The sequence below is a fragment of the Ylistrum balloti genome, unplaced genomic scaffold (genome assembly GCF_031769215.1).
Source record: "Ylistrum balloti isolate Yb309-2 unplaced genomic scaffold, AGI_CSIRO_Ybal_v1 Utg369678, whole genome shotgun sequence".
In the NCBI taxonomy this organism is placed as follows: domain Eukaryota; kingdom Metazoa; phylum Mollusca; class Bivalvia; order Pectinida; family Pectinidae; genus Ylistrum; species Ylistrum balloti.
Window position 1 is genome coordinate 272,602 of NW_026781920.1, and position 20,069 is coordinate 292,670.

At 33.2% G+C, this 20,069-nt stretch overlaps 1 protein-coding gene across 1 annotated transcript; it reads left to right on the forward strand.

The window, feature by feature from the left end:
- The first annotated feature begins 80 nt into the window (after positions 1 to 80).
- On the forward strand, positions 81 to 19,451 carry LOC132564074 (rho GTPase-activating protein 19-like). The gene is made up of 9 exons (XM_060228792.1): positions 81 to 151; positions 14,910 to 15,137; positions 15,363 to 15,461; positions 15,755 to 15,964; positions 16,277 to 16,497; positions 16,995 to 17,372; positions 17,712 to 17,957; positions 18,144 to 18,446; positions 18,861 to 19,451. Exons 2-9 carry the CDS (start codon positions 14,918 to 14,920, stop codon positions 18,942 to 18,944), a joined length of 1,761 nt encoding a protein of 586 aa, XP_060084775.1. The 5' UTR covers positions 81 to 151; positions 14,910 to 14,917; the 3' UTR covers positions 18,945 to 19,451.
- Positions 19,452 to 20,069: the final 618 nt, after the last annotated feature.

Consider the following 20,069-nt stretch of genomic DNA (forward strand, 5'->3'; position numbering starts at 1 on the left):
TGTCCAATCAATGCATGTTCTAAAAATAAATTGACCAATAATACACACCGTAACTGATTAAATGAAAGAAGGCGGCCATTTTAAGTTGTAAAAAGATTCTAGAAGAAAAAAAACAACAATGTCATATGTTTAGGAGGCGACAAACAAAAAGGTAACGTATTTTAATATATATTTGAATTTATGTCATTTTCACAACCGTGTTCGACGGATCAGCAATCTTGTGTCAGGGAATTCGAGTCAGTCGCTTACACAGTAGTCTACTGTCAAGTACGAACGGCTGTCGGCCATAGCAGGTGTTTTTGAAGGGTTATTAGATATGCTTCGGGGAATTTTCTTCATGGATTCAATTATAAAGACTTACTGAAAATAAACCGATACTGATTACTGATTATTACTTATAATTGCGAGCACACATACTTTCAGATGTGAAAATCAATGTACTGAAAGGATTGAAATAATCGGGAAAATATTTTGACAATGTTCAGTATTGTACCAGGCCTCTCCTTTGATTTTGAAAACCGTAACGACCCTTTCTTATGTTATTCCGACCAAACTAGTTCACGGAAAAAATATTAGTATACAGTCTGTATACCCCTTATTTACTTTATAGCTTTCCATTAGTACTTCACTTTGACCCAGTGTTATCCTGTCTTAATCAACTATCATCACTCTGTGAATGGGCCTAAACCCCTTTAATAGCCATCATTCAAACTGTTTATAGTACATTTATGTGAAATATTTAGATACTTTAGTGAATGTTCTATTCAATAAATGCTACAATGGTTGTAAGATTTCAGCATGAATTATTGTATCAGGCTTTGATCAAATGTTCAGACAAAGCTGATAGCCGACTTTTGCATGCCATACTCAGTCGAGCGTGGATAACATTAGGGGTCATACAACACTTAGATATAAACCAGATGTACATGTATACAAGATTTTATAACTGTTGACATAAACAGCTAGGGACATGTGTGAATGGAAAATCTCAAATATACCCTCACTCAAAAATTTCAAATTACCACATCATTTTCAAAAACCTACCTGCTTATTTTAAATATCATAAAAGACCAAAATGAACACTAAGCAACATTGCTAAATAATGAAAGCATTTACAAAATCTTTAAAAAAAAAAAAATTATTTGAAAGAAAACATACACAATCAAATATGAAAAATGTGAAATGATATGCCCATTTTTTCTGTTGTAATGACTAACTAATTTTATCAAAGTTATCATTTTGAAAGTACATTTTTGTGATCAGTATTTTGGGTTGGTTTTTTTTTGTCTTATTTTACAATTAAAGGTAAGGTGCAAATTCTGGAGGATTTGGTTCAAGGACTTATTAAACTCATTTTGAATGTAGGCTGTGACATTTTATGTGGAATTGCTATTCACTTTTTGACTGCAAGAGGCAAATTTTCAAATTTCACTATTATAAACTTAAAACTTAACAGCAGATTTTTCCTTATTCTCCAATTCAGTTCTATTTTCTCAACGCAAATAAGTCTAAGTAGGTATAAAGGTTATACAAGGAACTATGGATTGAAAGTTGTAAATTTTTCCACAAATTCACAGCTCGTAATTTTCCATTTAAACTACATTTTACTTGTGAACCAAGAAACACATTTGTCTTTCTTGTATCTCAACAAGAAAACCAAGAACTTTTATGTTTTTGTTGTAAATACATTTATGGGATTTTGAAATTTAAAAGTAATAGTTTATAGCCTCTTCAGTTATACTGAGTTTATATAATAAATACTTGTATATTTCACAAGGAAAACAGTTTTGTTTATTTTCAATTCCTTGTGGCAATTAATGCTATCAATAAATGGCCTTCCATGTTCAGAGCAGAACTGAATGGCACAGCCATTGAGATTGATGTCCGGAGTCTCCTTGATAAAATAAACACATACTCTGATATAAATGAAATTTGCAGACATGTGACTATACTTAATGGTCTCTGTTAACAGCATGTGGAAAACTGAAGAACATTACAGCTTATTCCCTTCACATTAGTTCTGGTGTTGACACATAACCAATGGTTCCACTGGGAAATGTGTCATTTCATAATTAATTGGAAGTCCTGGTGTTGAAGACCTCATGCCTTCAACTATTGACCTTGATTAGGGGAGTGTGAGACTGTTGTTCAAACAAACCCTATTGTTTTCATATCACCTTTTTATTGTTTAGCTCAAGGGTCAGAAATCTAAGGTAGAATCCAAGCCAAGCATGTATCCCCTCACTCTTCTATTGTCTGGAGATGATCACCTGTAATTGAGGTGACAGATTTGCTCAAAGTGCTTTGGATAAAATCAAATATCACCTCAATAATACAAGATTTACAACATAAATCACTGCCAATTGCAATTTTGTTTAATCTGATATGTGTTTTATTCAAATGACATTTATGGTATATATAAGCTATCTTATAACCATTATTTATTTTGAATTCTGAACTACACCAACCATCATCTTTCTACTTCAATGATACAATGGATATTGATATGGAAATACCACTACAGAGGTGTCCAACAGATTTGAAGATTTGGGCAAAGAGAGCAAGGAAATATCATAGCTTCAGAGATTTCAGGCATGAGATAGGTATTAATTATTATTGTATTATAATCTTTGAACTTTGATGGTATTTTTCATTCATTGATTATAGAAAAGCATCAATGTTAAGAACTCCTCCTCAGTTTTAAACAGGACATGAATGAAAGTGCTATAATATTCGAAACTGATACTTTATGAAGAAATATGTAAAAAATATATTTTTTTTTTTTCCCCTCTTCTTTAAAGACCTTTGTCATCTGTTCTCTGTATGTGTCTGTCAGGCAGATGAAGCCATATCAAAAGACCAATGTAATATGTTTCAGATCAGTGAATGAGTTATATTATTGGAGTTTTCAGGTCTTGCAAATTCTGACAAAGTACAGAAAGTTATTTTTATTTCGGATTAAGTTTTTGATAGCTGAATTAACAATAAACACTTCATAGCTACACACTGAAGAGAGGTCTTGATTCCTACACAATGTCTTTCCCTGATACTCTCCTACTTAAGTTCAATTCAGAGTGCTTCTTGCCTTCATTAATGGTACTTGTCTATTTTACTGTTGAAAAAACAGAAGGAAAATCTTACTGAGTTTGGTAAAAGCATGTAATGTAGATAGGCTAGTCTGAAGATGAAGTTGATTGATAAAGAACCTGAAAGAAATAACACATCAGATCCATGGAGGAAGTTGAATATTCTTCAACACTTCCATTTTAGTGTATGTTGCTTGTCTTAACCAAATTATTTGACAACTATTCTTATAAAGACAAAACTTACATTTTTTAGATATTAAGGCCCAAGGCCAAATATTACAGCTTAGGATATTAGAAAAAATATTAAAACATAGTCTTTGATAGAAATAATTTTAAAGTCAAACATTTTGGGGGTGAGAAGATTAAACCTTTTCTCTGAGCAGACTGTCTTGTTTTTATATCTAAAAAAAGATGAAAGAAAATTAAAAAAAAACATCTGTCATATGTAATGAACATGGTTTTGGCATTGCTTTTCTAGTTACTGTACTCATAACAAAATATTATAATACAAGGTTCATTATAGATGATGAAAAATGAAATATGGCATTAGAAAGCATGTAGGCTGCCTTGAATGGTGTTTATATTGTGCGTCAATAGATCTGTAAATGGCAATTGAGGCTTTGTGATTTCACTTAGTGAACAAGACACAATATTTTATTGTGATAAATACAGTTCCCTGGTTTTTCTAGGTGTTAAGTGAGTTTTACACTGGGTCATGTTGACCAGGGAGTTGACACCAAGGACATTTGAAATAACTGACCCATCCATTGTGATGAGGTGATAATGGACATCCTGGATGTACCAAAACACAAGTGGCCCCCCAATGTGGCTCACTCAGGAACTGACACCTTATTGTTGGTAATAAACAGACCTAGGCTAACTAGCCCCTAAAGGCCAGATGGACCAATCAGAAGCCAGAACCTCTAACAGCCCCTCTGAATCCAAAAAGAGTAATGGGGGAGCATAGTAAGGTTTCATTTAGTGTCTGATGTGACTAGGGCATCATTAGTTCCCAGATTGTTGCTGTGTTTATTTTTATAGAATGTTTCCTATTGATGACCAGGATTTCACTATGCAGGAAGGAAGGAATTATTTCTTTTTCACATCATTTGAAGGCATTTGTCTATGTAAGTATATATGTACAGTATATAATGGGTGGAGTTACCTGGGAATGCAAAATCATTGTTACTGGAGGAGGGGATTTCAAATTATGATAATAATTTCAATTGTAATAACAAATGACAATTTCAAAATCTGTTATATTTCTAGAAAATACAAACAAAAATATAGGTCAAATTTTCATTTTTTGAATTTACATTAATTTTAAAGTGTCAAAGCGTGTTGTGATTTTAGTCAGCTGGTACCCACACCTGCATAGATATTCATAAATATTGTCTACACCAACAATACCATAAAAGTGTCTTTATTTATGATATTCATAGTAATTGGACCCATTGTTGTCCCTTAGAATACAAATGTCACATTAGGTCAGGTGTCAACTGTTGGCCCTGACTTTCCCAGCCCAAGGGGTCTGGGCTCTGGTCTTGATGGATTAAGGTCTCAATACAAGGGGATTAAGAGGCAATATTTCATGCTTGTTATGAGGTTTATTTTCAAGGCAACAAGTTTTAATTCAGGAAAAGACCCCTGGCTTTGACACATGTCAATATTTTAGATTAATTTTTAAAATTTTAGAAAAAAAATACGTAGGTCATCTGATAAAGGATATTTATCTTCATGTAACATATCATATGTTTTCTGATTACAAATGTTGGTCATATATGATTATCAATTCAGAATCCAAGGGGTTGTGATATCACAGCTAAATGTTGGAGTGCATAACATCAGGTGAAGGTCAAGGTGCTTGGTTTAACCATCCCTATCAGCTACAATTTGAGTTTATTTGAAGCCGAGAAACAGGCTGGTCTGCTCTGTTCTGTCATGATTTTGTCCTTTGGTTTGCATGTGATGGTCCTCCCTTATGATGCTCACTGAGGTAGCCATTAACTACTACAAAATTACACAGGGCATAAACAGGGCTATAGTAATCAGACTAATCTTAACACCAAAGATATTAAAGAGTTTATTTTAATTAAATGTCATCCTCCAAACAGAGTCATTCTTTTCTTTTTAATCAATTATCAGCTGGTGCATGTAAGAAGGTTTTTGGATGAACTCAAATGTTTGATGAAAATTGAGTTTAATACAATAAATAAAAAGAAATGTATGACAGTCTCATAAATTATACATGTCAATCTTGTAGTATTAAATATTAAAAAATGGCATTTACCTATATTTAATGTCCTAATAATTAGTTACAAACAAAAGTTTCTAGGTCTCATTTAGGCAGTATGATTACTGTTGTAAATCTCAGCAGGGACAGATGTCAGCTGGCTTTGGCTAAATGTTAAAACAACTTTTTTTATTTTCATTTTCTACATTGGTCAATCCTGTTTGCTTTCATTGGAGAAGTGTTACCATATTGTTACAAGGTGTCCTTTCATAATACATAGATCTTTATCTGTTCACCTCTACTGGTTCTAGTTACAATAAATAGCACCAGACTACCAATCCCATTGTCTGATGTCCAGAGCCATTATCACAGATCTACCTGGCAGCTATATACATGTTCTGCTGTCATTGCTAACACTTTGACCATTGTTTTAACCTTGATATTTTTATCTCAACACATGAGACTTCCAGGCAATATGTCTTCTAGGCTTAAACCCTACCTGAATTCTGGCTTTTTTACCCTGTCACTAGTGTCAAATTTTGTACCTGTGATGGGTATGGCAGGCCAACTAGGATGTCCCTATCCTCAAACTTTATCTCAAGGACTCAGATTGTGAAGTCTGTGATTGATGGTGAGGTCAAGGCCTAGGAATTTATAATCAAGCAAGTTCTAATCTCTTCCTCTTTTTGCCCTGTGATATTTGAAAGTCTGAACCCAGCATGACATTTGAATCCCCTAGATTAACATGTCAGTGAGAACAGGGGATATCTTATCAGAAATTTGAATTGTCTGGTGGTTCTACTCAAACTGTGCATGAGACCTTGCTCTGATTGTGTCAAGGACATGCTATATTTGAATCTTGATAGGGAAAGTACAAGGATAATATCACTTATCAAAAAGTCTTCATTTCTGTAATATACACCAGTAATCTGCTTTACTGAATTTTAAGATAGGAGACCTTACTTCTATCTCTCTGAGTATGAACTCAAACAACCTGAGATTTTTTCAGCATATAATTTTGAGTGTTTCCAAAACGGGGGGGGGGAGTCAATATTAGAATATGTTGTTGGTTTTCAGTTAGATTAAAATTTTGTCATCATTTGAACATTAAGGTGGGGGGGGGTGGGGGGATATATTCCAACTGAATGTGATAACATAGTTTTATAAATAATTTCGGGCTTATTTTTAAAAAAAAAATGATCCAGCAAAGCTGGAGACCTAGTACATCAACATTTATGTTTAAATAAATGTATAAGTATTAAGCTATCAATGAAGATATTAAATAGGGATTCATTCTGATTTGGCATTGGCAGAATTCATCTCTCACTGTCCAAACCGAAACTTCAATCAAACTACGTGGGTAATTGGCGGGTTGTTTGTTTTCTGTATCTGTTATTTATTGTTTCCATCTTTTTATTCCATAATTCAAATAGACTTTAAAACTAACTAGCGTTGCTAGCTTCAGACCAGAATTCTTAATTGCTTTAGCAATCCATAGATTTTATTACCTCTCCTCCCCCCCCCCCCTAACTATCAGAACCAAGTATTTCACATGTATCTGGGGCACTAGCCTGCTAAATGGCCCTTAGGGACCCTGCCACTATATAATAACAGCTTCCCCTCCATGTGGGGCTGGGTGGTCAAATTTTATGATTAGTGGTGGGGTGTTAACCAGAGACTTCCTCTGTTCCTAATGACAAGGTAATGGCCTTTATCCTGGACTGACCACTGTCCAGCTCATTTCATTACATTACTAATTGACAATCAGGTAGTCTATGCAGGTCCTAGCTTGTGACCATTGTCCTTGTCAAGTGACAAAAAGTAAAAATTTTACAATGGATTGAAGGCCAAATGTCTTTTTGGGGGCCTGCTGTGTTTTTACTTGAACACGCCTGATTGTGTCAACAGCAATATAGTTGGTGTTGAAGAATAAAACTTGACATCTTGTTATTTTAAGGGTTAATGTTTAGATAAGCAGCAGAAAAACTGCTACTGGAATCTTTAAGGATAGAGAGTTCAAGCTTATACCTGACTGGCTTGGCAAATCAACATTTCTCAGGTGAGGCAATTGCTTTTGAATGCCTCTTAGCTGTGGAAGCACAAACGAAAAAATAACACACATGTAGTCTTGTTTGTTTTGTAATGTATAAATATCAGACAGACCATTATTATAAACATTGGTTTGAATGGAAAGGTGTTTTTTGAGGAAATTATAAGAAGAGCTGCCTAATGCACAGACAAATAGTGTGTGTGTTGTTAAAAGTTTACACAATTCTGTCAATATTGTCATCCTTCTGAGAGAAGCTGATTCATAATTCTGACAACTTACCCTCTTTAGGTAACTCTCCACTGTGTAGTTAGATTTCATTTCTAGAGTCTTTAATTTTCCATTTTTGTTTTCTACAGCTTTTTTTAATGAAAAAAAAAACAATAGAGGATAGTTATTTTGGAAGAGCTTGAAATTAGACCTTGAAATAAAATCATGAGCTTTTTGAAACTACCTATTTCCTCCCACTGCCAAAAAGGTCTTACCTGCACAAATTTCATAGCTGTGAAAAGTGTTTTAACTATGCTTTATCAAAAATGTTTTAAATATTCCCTTTCTCATTTATTAGGTCCATTCATTTCATTGCCAGTAATTGTTTTGAAACATTTTTCAATATCAGCTTTTGACACTGTTTTTATGTCAGTGGTAACGAGCTATAGAGGAATGTAACCAGGATACAACATGTTGTATAATGGTTTTAATATTTACTAACATGTGGTGTCAAAACCTACTGTTAAATATAGTCATAACAAAAACTCCTTGAGAACAAATATCTCATTGTTACACATTGAATGCTAAATGAAGTATTCACACGTTGACTAACTTGGCTTTATATATAGCACACTCTTTCCTCAGCAAGATACTATCTGTATAAGTGAATAAGTCGTTAACATGTTGGTGTGTTTGGTTGCTTTCTCCTGTAGAAATTGTGAATATATAGTTATTAGTGCGATGATTTCAATAGTACTTATAATCTTTATGCAAGTCAGTCAAGAAACCTAATTTGTTACTTGTAGTGGTATGAAAATATTGAAAATTAAATAAAACTAATTACAGGACATCTTCAAATCTCTAAAGATCTGAAAGATCAGGTAAAGTTTGGATTATGATTATAGTATTGATGATAAGCACTAGAGATACAATATCCATGAACTTCTGTGTTGGAGAATTAACAATGTTATCACATTTTTGGTATATGTTTGATATTGTTTCTGTTACAATACTGGCATTTCTGTAAAGTTTTTATAAACTGAATGGGGGAGGGGGTGATTTTATCATTTTACAAGCTGATTAAGATTTTTCCAAATTTAAATTTTGGACTTGAAAAATGCAGCAAATAATTTTTCTGCCAATGAAGACTTAAATTTAAAAGGATGTATGTTTGGCCTTTGTTGAAAGAGACATTTAGCTATTGAATCCCTGGCTGCAGCATTATAAGAAATATATTTCGTAAATCTCTTGAAAAGAATTTCTTAGAATTTTTCTTAATTTCATATTTTAGTCTTGGGATCTTGTAAAATTTATTTATGCCAGATTGTGCTGAAGGAGGATAACAAAATCAATCTGATTAGATTTAAGGAAATAGTTTATTATGACTTAGCATTTGTTTGTAATTCTACTAAATAGTCATAAATGGGGGTGGGCTTATTAACAGGAATGGGCTAATCATCAGATAATACGGTAATACTTTCAGTCATGAGATGACTGGACCTTGTTACCATATGGCTATCAGCTTTCGATCTATAGAGAGAAGGAAACTTGAATGACTAAGTATATACCCTACAATAAAATCATGTCTGTTTGCAAATAGACCAGAAATCTTGTCTAGACAGTTAAGTTCAACTTATGAGAAACTCCACCTGGGTTGTTCTGAAATTTTGAATATATTGGAACTTTTTGGTCAGTGTGTTTTATCTTGAGTTGACAACCTTCGATTTCCTGGTTTCATGGTATGATTGGTTATATGAAAAATAAGCTTCTTATATGCGAAATACTTCACCAAAGTTTGCACAATTTGTTTTAAACAATATTGTATTTGTTTGTTTTTTCACTTCCCATATGTATAATCACTACATTCCAAAGTTTCAGTATAGATTTGAGGCTTTCTTATGAACAGATAATGGCACCATGAAACTTTATGGACATTTTGGATTCTTTTGCTCAATTGTGAAACTACTGTATGTTAGATATATTTGCCTTGAAGAGATAATATTAAAGTATATTTTTACTGACAACAAACAACTCGGAGCTAGCTCTTATAAATTCTCAATATATTCAAAGTCAACAATTTTATCTATTTAGTTAATCTGATAAACTCGGCTTAATGGTTGTCCGTCATGTAGAAAATCCTGTTTTTATTGACAAAAACAATGTCAGCTACAACAAAACATAGGTGAGAGATGAAAGAAGAAACTCGATTGATTCTTACAGCTCACAACAGGAGATACTGGAATTAAACTATAATCATGATTATTTTATGACTTCTGAGTTGAAGGTCCACTTTGAAGTCACTACTTCAGTCCTTAGGCATTGCATTGGCTGGCAAGGCCATCTTGAGATTTGTTCTGCTTCATTGGATTATTGGAGAGATAATGTCCATTTTAGTGACCACATGCCTAAGGTTATAGAAAAACACAGCAGACCTGGTATTGGGTTTGAAGCTGACTGCATAATAAGCAATAGTAGCCACAGGCCATTTTTCTGAGTTAGGTAATGTTTTGTTTGCCCAGTAGCTTGTGCTGAAGTTCTTTATCAAGGTTTTATAAAAACCTGTTGGGTTTTGGAAGTATCATCAGTATGCCAAAAGTCTTCAGTTGATACAGGAGTGGAGCCATTGGTCAGTATTTGTATAGTGACCATTACCTGGACAGGTGTCCCTCAGTTGGTCAAGCTTTCCCTTATACCTACATGCCTGGTACTGACCAACCATAGCTTGTTTGGTCAGCTGAAAACTCAACAGTGACATTTTGTTGAAACAGTGCAGTGTATTTTTTTATTCCGTTACAACTCAGAAATCAAAGAAGTGCCACAACTTGGATTTATTTTTGTGAATGGAATTTATTTGAACACTTTGGATTTTACACCCTTAGACACCTAGATGTGTGATGGAAGTTAACAAGAAAAAAGTAATGATGGTTCTGCCACAGAGTAGAATGAAGCCTGATTTACATCACATCTCATCATTTACAGAAATTTTATCTCCATACTCGGACATAATGTCTCCTTGTCCAGGATACCATGCGCCAGTGCTTCCACAAACTCCAACTGGAAGCATCCTTTGTGAGTTGATTACTTAAAATACACAGGAATAAGAGATATTGTTAAAACAATAATCTGCCAATTTTATCTGTATGTAGATTATACTTCTGTGTAAATATGAAAAATCAACAGTACACAGTCATTTATCAGTCTTAGAATTGAAACTAAAAAAAGTTTTCATTGATCTAAAGCATTTTTTTTTTCATTTGTCTATATTTATTATGTCAATAATACATAACAAATTCCTCATGTTGAAGGTGTTGGTAATTCAGACTTTTTATCAAGGTTTAAACTAGAAGGATTTTTTATTTGGGTGGGAGGGATATAACAAGTTTCTTCCACTGTTCATAATAAAAGGTAACAATCAGATTCAGGCAATTACGATGTACTTAAGGGTCACAGGCAAATGTTGTGAATAATTTATTACAATTATGAATATTATATAAGGACTAAGGTAGTGGCATTCATGATGAATTTTGTAAAAGATAGTGGCATTCATAGTGAATTTTGTATAAGGCAGTGGCATTCATAGTCAATATTGTAGAAGGTTGTGGCATTCATAATGAATTTTGCAAAAGGTAGTAGCATTCATAGTCAATTTTGAATAAGGTATCCTAGTCGTTTTCATTTAGCAGTACTAACCTTCTCACAATAGAATCAGTAATGTAGATTATTACAATGATATTAAAATATTTCAATACAATTGTATTTATTTGTTGTATACTACAGTATATGAAGAAAAAAATAATGATTATTTATCATTACATGCCTATTAAAGTATTGTCTAGATGAATAGTTGATAATAACAGAATTATCAGATTGAAATTAGATCTTTCCTATATAAAATTGCAAATCTAGATTTGCAAATTTATAATAGATTACTAACTTTTAGAGAGATTAAGAGAATTTATTGTCAATATTCCATTCTTCAGTAATCTGTTTTCCATTAGTGCCATTTAAGTTTTGTGCCAGACAGGATATTGGTGCTTGTAAAAGCTTGGACACTTTGAATATGTCACTCCCCTAGTCTTCCTTACAAAAATTAATGAAGACCAACAATAATTGCATAAGCTATTGGAAAAGGTGAATGTGACATATCATCTGTTTGTGTCTGACTGGTGATTTTGTTTACTCATGTAGCCAAGAGCCAGTTTTTCCTGGTCTGGGGGGCTTATAATGGCCAATGGTCAGACACTGGTCATTTATCAGCCTGACAAGGACATGTTACATGATAACTGACCATGGCAGGGATTATTCATGGTCAATGAATCCGCTTGGCCAAGGCCATGATGAATAATGGGGATTGAAAAATTGGTGTGAAATCCTGGAAAATCTACACTAAATGGCTCTAATCTTGACCAAATGAATAAGAAATAAGAAAGGACTTTTTCCATGGGCCTGCAAGCTATGCTATATCTTAAATCCATGCTTTTTATACATTTTTTTAACAAGGAATGGAAAAGAGGGGGAATATAAGTTTGTAAAAAATAAAATGAATAAATAATGGTTATAAAACTATAAATCACTAACTGATAACATATATATATATATATATTTTCTTGTTCTTATGAAATATCTATTTGATAATTTTATGACTTTGGAAGTAAAGAAAAAAAACATGGTGTTGTCCTTTTCCACGTCTTTTTTTAAGTGGAAATGAAAAAAAAATTGATCATACCTTGAAAATCATTCTACATTTGATAATTCATCTGATTATAAATATTTCATAGTGTAAATGGTTGTTAGCAATTTTACAGGACATTTGCCAAAGGTACATAAAATCTTACAGACTGACTTAAAGTGAGAAGAGTTATTGATCATTAGGGCTGAAGTCTAGATATATTATTAATGATCCCACTCAGTTAGATGTACCACAGAAAGTTATTGATATAAATTGCACCATCTGTTGAATCAAAGGACTCCTAGCTTCCAGCTGTCAGAAATAGACTTAGCATGTTCAGTGAACAAAATCCTCCATTCTCTATAGTATTAGATACAGTTGAAGTCCGACGGCACTCTGGGGTAGACAGGTGTCCATTATGTACCCTTATTCATACAGAGTTCTGGCTTTCATCATCAGCTGAACCAATTATTATACAAGTGTTGATTTTCATTAGCTCTCATTTGCTGTACACAAAAGATTTCTTCACTTGACAAATCAATAATTATAGATTTTATTTGGCTGGCTTCGAACACACAGAGTTTTGGATAGCTCCTCAGTGTGTCTATTGTAGTTTGTTACTCTTCAGCTGGGAAGGATGGATTTAGCATTAGTTTATTCTAGTTTCCTATTGTCACCAATAACAGGTATGTATTTAACCTTGGGATAGAGTTGCAGATGATGGATAAGTTTGAGACAGTTTTCCAAATACAAAAAAATGAGATTTTATTTTTCTTTATGTTTTTATAGCCAGACAAATATCTGTGTATATTCAGGAGTATAAACACGCCATGGCTACGGTACATCCCTGGTATATTTTAGTGTCTTACTCAGTAAAGAAAAATGTTTGAGGCTATTTTGTCTTAGTAATAAGTAGAAAATCATTTTACTGAAATTATTGACTCTGGGAATGGAAAAATCCCCACCACAAATCAGTCCCATGTTTGTTTTAAATACAAATGTTAATTGGCATATGGTTTTTCAGGAATAAGTTTTTAATTCAGATTTTGAATAGATTAAATATATTTGTGTTTCCCACGACATGACAAGATAATTAAATAAGAGTCAAGCTCACAGGATTAAATATCAAACATTGGTCAGTGATGTAACCCTATACCCTGGTCAGGCTAACCATGAAATTAGTATGTTCCCTTTTAATAGTGTTTGTCTGTGTTGGTCTAGATGTCCCTAAGTAGATAAGGCACACTGGTGTAAAGTTCTGACCACTGTAAAACATGCTGGTATCCTCAGGGCCATCTGCAGTGGTCAAGTGTTTGCCCCTGTAATTTTCTACAGTGAGAGAGCTGGGCATCAAAGAGTTCATCCTATCTTGTGCATACATCTACTGGTTTAACCTGTGTAATTATGTTAAGTCCTCCAGAATAGGGAGATATGGACCTTGATTGAGTTCTAACCCTGTGGTCATCTCTATTGTCCAGCTGGTCAGTTCTGGTGTTGAACTGGGAATAAAACTGGTCTATCGAAATCTGGTATGATGAACAGGTTATCAATATATTTTCAGTTGTTTGTGTGAATGTAACTTGCAGTTATACCAGTTTTTTATAACAATTTCTATAGGAAAATAACAAAAAGATATAATGTCATAGCTGTTTAGACATAAATTGTATTTCAGAGAAAGTATGAATATGAAATAATAGTTTTAAAAAATTAAAAAAAAAAAAATTTGTTCCAGTAAAAAAAATCATTGATACCAACCACTATATTTATAATACCTCATATTTTATGATAAATCCAGTAATTCTTTTTTTTTTTTTTTTTTACTTTTCCAACTTTTAAGAAACTAAATTCATGTTTCAATCAGCCTATTATAAGCTGGTGATTAAGTAATGGTACATCACATGTCCATGCTACATATAACACTGTTAAGACAGGGTCTTATCTGTTGTACATTATCACTGCCTTCATTAACACTATTAATATATCCTCCCAGTGTCAAGCCAACACCATTACATCACACACCCCTGATCTTTACTAGAGCCATATCTTATCACAGAGGCCTGTATCAATCTTTACATTGTCAGATGGGGTGACGATAGGAAATCTATTGCCCATGATTAGAAGACGACCAGAAATATCTTATCACCTTTGTTAAAGTGATCTGGACATTTATATTGACTCAGTGTTCTGACGATAGCTATGGATTCTGTTGGCTGAAAAACTGGGAGAATTTTAAATGATGTGCAAGTAGTTTTCATGAAATGGTCATTTTACTTGCACCTCTGCAAACTCTCTAATAATTCAATTATAGACATATCTTACATATTTGTAGTTTCCTTTTATTTCTGAAAATGGAATTCGTATTAACATAATTGTATTTCACCTTATAGTTACACCATTTATTTGTTTTATTTTTTTATGAAATTGAAGACAGTATCAAATTATCTGTCATACAAAAGTATATATATATATTTGATAAATAAATATATATGGGTATCTAATCTTGAATACCCAATGTGTGACGATTTAAACCAAGGAGATAAATAGTCCATTTTGATTGAAATTTTTATTTTATTTTCACATTGCCGGTAGAAAAAATTAATGGAAAAGTAAAATAAAATTCATTGACAGGTTTGTTTATGTTTGATTGCTTTTGTATGTTCACAGCTTATGACATGTCAACTCCAATTGTCCGCCGTCGTCAGTCTGAGGCTGAGAAGAATGTCAACCGTCTCCGTAACTGTATGCCGGAGAAGTTCTCTACACTAGTAAAGATGCATCTGTCATTTCTGCTAGATCTAGATGGCACCAAACTTGAAGAAATGTTCCTGGACACATCAGAAAAACATGAGAACTCTAAACGTAAACCTTCAACGCCATTTTCAAAGAAAAAAGGTATATATATTTATATGTTTAAGTGAACATATATCGAAATTTTGATTAAGGACATTTTGGATTCAAATTTCTTTTTTTTTTTTTTTTTTGGATATTGAAGAAAAAAGAAATCAGTTTCGATATTTTTGCTATATTTTCATATCTGTATCTAACAAATGTTTTTATGAAGGAAAATCTTGTTTTTTTTTCTAATGGATTCTTTTTTTTTTTTTTTTTTCAATTCAGAAAAGCAACAACCTCAACAGAATTTGTTTGGTGCAGCCCTTACCCAGGACAATGTATCACAAATATACCAACTCATCGACTTCTTAGGCAGACCAGACAGTAAGTATATAGTTGAAATATTCAAATTATATATTAGACAAAGTATTTATGTGAAAAGTTAGTGAAAAAATGTTTGAATTTCAGGTAATGTTTGATCAGAGAATATATCATATACATTTCAACTAATAATTGCCATGTTTAAAGTTTGTTTAAATTTCATATCAAAATTTTGAAATATAGATAACTTATTTCATTGTTTCTGATTTTACTTCAGAATCTTTTTTCAGAATGTTTCCTTACTATTAATATCTAAATGCAGTTCAATAGAAAAGAAATTTATTTTGTATTTTCAGATATCAGAACTGAAGGACTTTTTAGGAAGACAGGAAATTTTGCTCGTCAAAGACTGTTGAAGGAGTGGTTAATCAATGGAACTGATCTTGGTTTGGATCATGGAACATTCTCACCACATGACTGTGCCACAGTTCTGAAGAACTTCCTTGGAGAGCTGCCTGAACCTCTTCTCACAGAAAAGCACTACCAGGCACATCTTCAAGTAACTAGTAAGTAAACAATCTAAATTAGGAAAATATAATACCATATCTTACTTTGGCATTGTCATTTTGGACTACTAGGTACCAAAATTCTAATGGAAATGGTACATTGAAATAGTACTCTGTTCATATATATAGTATATGCTTCAAGTGTAGCAATAACTTAGCAGTATTGTTATTCATATATATTAAATACTTAAAGCTTTAAAAGCAGTTCATTACTGATGTAGACTCCTTACAAAAACATTTTTCAATCTGCATTTTATATTGACTTCCTTTCTAAGAAAAAATATCATTGAAATAACTGATATGTTTCTGCAGACATGGGCAAGTCTCCAGTGCTAGAGAAAGAGAAACTGCGAGCCCGCAGTAAACAGATTAAGACATTACAACTGCTGTTCTTGCTTCTGCCACGTAACAATGTGCTGCTTCTGGAGTGTCTCATTGATCTGCTACATCGTGTAACAAAAGTGTCAGAGAATATGATGACTGCGTCTTCTCTAGGCACCGTGTTTGCTCCCCATCTTCTCTGTCCAAGAAAGGTAGGTCCTATTTCTAAATACTCTGCGTCAAGCTACTGCTTATCATTAATTCTTTATTATGATGAAGTGATAAAAAAGGGAAAAAAATTAGATGTAGAAATTATATACTGTAGAAAGAAATATTACAATGATGTTTATTTATTCAAATTTACTGAAGCAAAACACTAGAGAACAGACTCTGATGTCCAGGAAAAATGTAGTCATATCATAGCATTATGACAAAATATGACATGTATCCATCAATAAGGCCATGTCTGGTAAAAAGCCTGCATATATATCATATTTCTTGCTGTTGAACATCATAATAAACAAATACTATTTAATTGTCCTGTAGTAAGCCACCCCCTGTCTGAGTAAGATTTATGTTGGGTTAGTCACCTGAGCTTATTATGGGAAAATACAGTACATTACATTATACTTTTAAAAAACATCTTTGCAATATAATGCAATTTTGCAATATTTGAATAATTTGTAAACTTCTGTTTTTCCATGAACAGATGTCTCCAGAGGAACTGCAAGTTATCTCCCCTGTCATCACGCAGGCCGCTTCCTTTATGATTGAGTGTGGCACACAGATATTCAAAGTTCCAAGAGAGCTTGCAGCCGACATTGCCAACTTCTGGCGGGAAATGGAGGACCCCAACAAACTTATCTTTGACCCAGTTGAAGAACAAGAGAACACTCACAATAACCTGGCCAGTGCTAAAAAGAAGTATGGCAGTACTCAAGCTATCAACACTGTCATTGCCTTTGCAGACAGGAAGTCATCTAGCGACTCTGACAGCAATCAGGACACACAGGTGGCACTAGCCCAGCTCTATGCACATGTACAGAGCATGCCCGATTCCTCCAAGAAAAAGAAACTTCTTAAGCAGGTAAGACACAAGAAAACAATTTCACTTTATCTTGAGAGATATTAATCTTCAGATAAAACTGATGTGATGCAGATATTGTTAATGTATCATTATCAAAAAGATGAGGTGAAAAGGCAATGAATTTTCATCAATTTGAATCTGCTGATGTCAGTTTTAAAGTTTTGATCTTCTTTTAATGAAAAGATGATTAATTGTATTGGCTTTGTTCAAAATAAGTTGATGAAATGATGGATAATCAGTTTGAATTGAGGTAAAAAAAAAATGGATTTTGATGTAGAAACATGCTGTGTTTTTTCTTTCCTTTTTTTATTTATATGATGACTTGTTCGTATTTTACAGTTTAATCGTGCCTCTCAACAACCCACCAACACACAATCTGCATCCAAGCCAAAACACACAAGGAGTCGTACATTTGGATCACAGATAAAGAAGCATTTCCCCAGTTTCAACCGACATAAGCGACAGGGATCAAGTGAGACCACAACCTTGACCTCTGACCTTCCATGGTCCATGACCTCTACTATCAACATAGACAAAATGGATGATAGTGTCTTTGGCACGCCATGTCAGAAAACTAGAAAATCGGTAATTACTTTTATAATGTTTGAGAACTAATTGCTTAAATGTGGTATGTGGAAAGTCATTTACTTGCTGTACATATATAAGGTATCAATTTTGACACAAATGCAAGACAGGACCATTTAGATTAATTCAGATCAAAAGGAAATGAGTTAAGTACAAAATTATCAATATTCTTTTTCTTTAATTCAGTTAAATAATGGAAGTCCTGCGGTACATATTGTTGATATGAAGAAATCTCCCGAACCTCATCGCCGACCCAGAAAGAGGCTAAGTAGTGAAGGAAGTGATGGCAGTATCCCAGATAAACGGCCGACCCCTGACATGTTACCGTCGACAGAAAACGAGATTGATTACATTGTGAAAAAACACCCAGAGAGAAGAATGTGCCCCTGCACCACACCTGATCGTGTTGGTAAACCTATTGCCATGGTATCTCCAATCACACACTCCCCGATTTCACAATCCGTCAAAAAGGTTCCTCCAATGATGCAGGTAACAAACTGTTTATGCTTCAAAACTAAGATAAGTTGTCAATAACACAGTTTTGAAAATACGATTGAAACTACTAGACATTTTATATATAGATAATACACAAGTATGTGCCTCAATTTTGCATTATCAAATTTTAGTACATTATCACTTTTTTGGCAAATAAGCACATCCATAATGATAGCTATATGATCTGCATCAAGAAACTGCATTGAGCACAGTCATATTTTAGCACAATACACAATGTTAAAAGTGCTAAAATAAGCATTACCTTACATCTACTATTTTTCACAAATGGTAAATTTTTTAAAAGTGATAGAGAAAACGTTACTGGGTATAGTTTTAGGGCTGAGATTTTGTATGAAAATAATGTTTCAATGTTAACTTGAAATTAATACTCATAAATTTCCATTTCAGAAAAATGCCATGACACCAAGATCAAGAGCACCTTTGTTATTGTTGCATTCACCAAATCTTGCCTCACGGGAAAGTCTGCTATGAGAAAGAACCTTCCCTTGATTTCATCTATGGATTGACATTTCTTTTGATCTGAACTGGTCTAATGCCTCCCTAAGGGATGACAACTTAAGTTACTGCATCAGTGCTATAAGGGTACACACACCTGTCCAGTCAAGAGAGTTAACTCCGAAGACAAGCAATGAAATAGTGCTGATATGGTTGGAATTGACATTGAGTTAAAGTGCTGTTTGCGATATTATGTAATTATGTATTCATAATGATTTATGATTTGTAAATCGAGCTGTACAAAAGAACTTTGTTTGTAAATACACAGAAGTATAGAAAATGACGCCTAGCGTATAAACATATCACAAGAAATATAAAGCTATATATAGATTTTGTATACTTTGCTGGGTAATTTCTGCAGTAAATATTTCCAAAACAATGTAACAGAACAAATTTTTAAATGTCTGTAAAAATAACCAAGAAAATCCACAGCTTAAAGAAATTTTTAAAGTATTGTTTAAAGGAAATAAAAAGATGTAAATATATCTGCTATATCTAGAATGTTATCTGGTAAGGAAAAAAAAACTGGAAATATTTACTGTGAAAATTATTCCATTTTGTTGTGATTTGCTTCTTGTGATATATAAGTAGATTTTTATATTGCTTATGCTTAAAGTAAATTGCTGTGGTTAAGTTATTTTGTTACTGAAAACAAGTCTCATCAAAATGCATTTCTTGAACTGCTTATGTCAGACACCAAGAAGTTTTGTATATTATCATTTTCCAAGTTGGGAAATAGTTTTTTTCTTCATACATGAAACAGATATGGTGAACTAAGACCTATAGATGGATTGAAATAGGATTTTATTTCAGGTGTCAAAAATACTTCTTGTATAATTGGACACTTGCAGCAAATTACTGCTGTCCAATCATCACATTAATTAGTGCTGTTTAACAGTGTTGATAACTATATGATACAACTATGGAAGTGTCTTACTGCCATTTAATCGGGATTGTCATTATAGCTCTCATATACACACCAGACTTTTCATTTTGTTTGTATGAAAAACACAAGATAGGACAATATGAATTCTTGTCATTGTTCCAAATCTCAATTTTTTTAAACATATATAGTATAATTTTTCATCACTCAACTTTAAT

Bases quoted from the DNA above. Each gene is read 5' to 3' on its own strand.
- LOC132564074 (XM_060228792.1), top strand. From the start codon at position 14,918: ATGTCAACTCCAATTGTCCGCCGTCGTCAGTCTGAGGCTGAGAAGAAT. The intron at 16,498-16,994 runs GTAGGTCCTATT...TTCCATGAACAG, and splicing joins ATCTTCTCTGTCCAAGAAAG to ATGTCTCCAGAGGAACTGCA. The intron at 17,958-18,143 runs GTAATTACTTTT...TCTTTAATTCAG, and splicing joins GTCAGAAAACTAGAAAATCG to TTAAATAATGGAAGTCCTGC.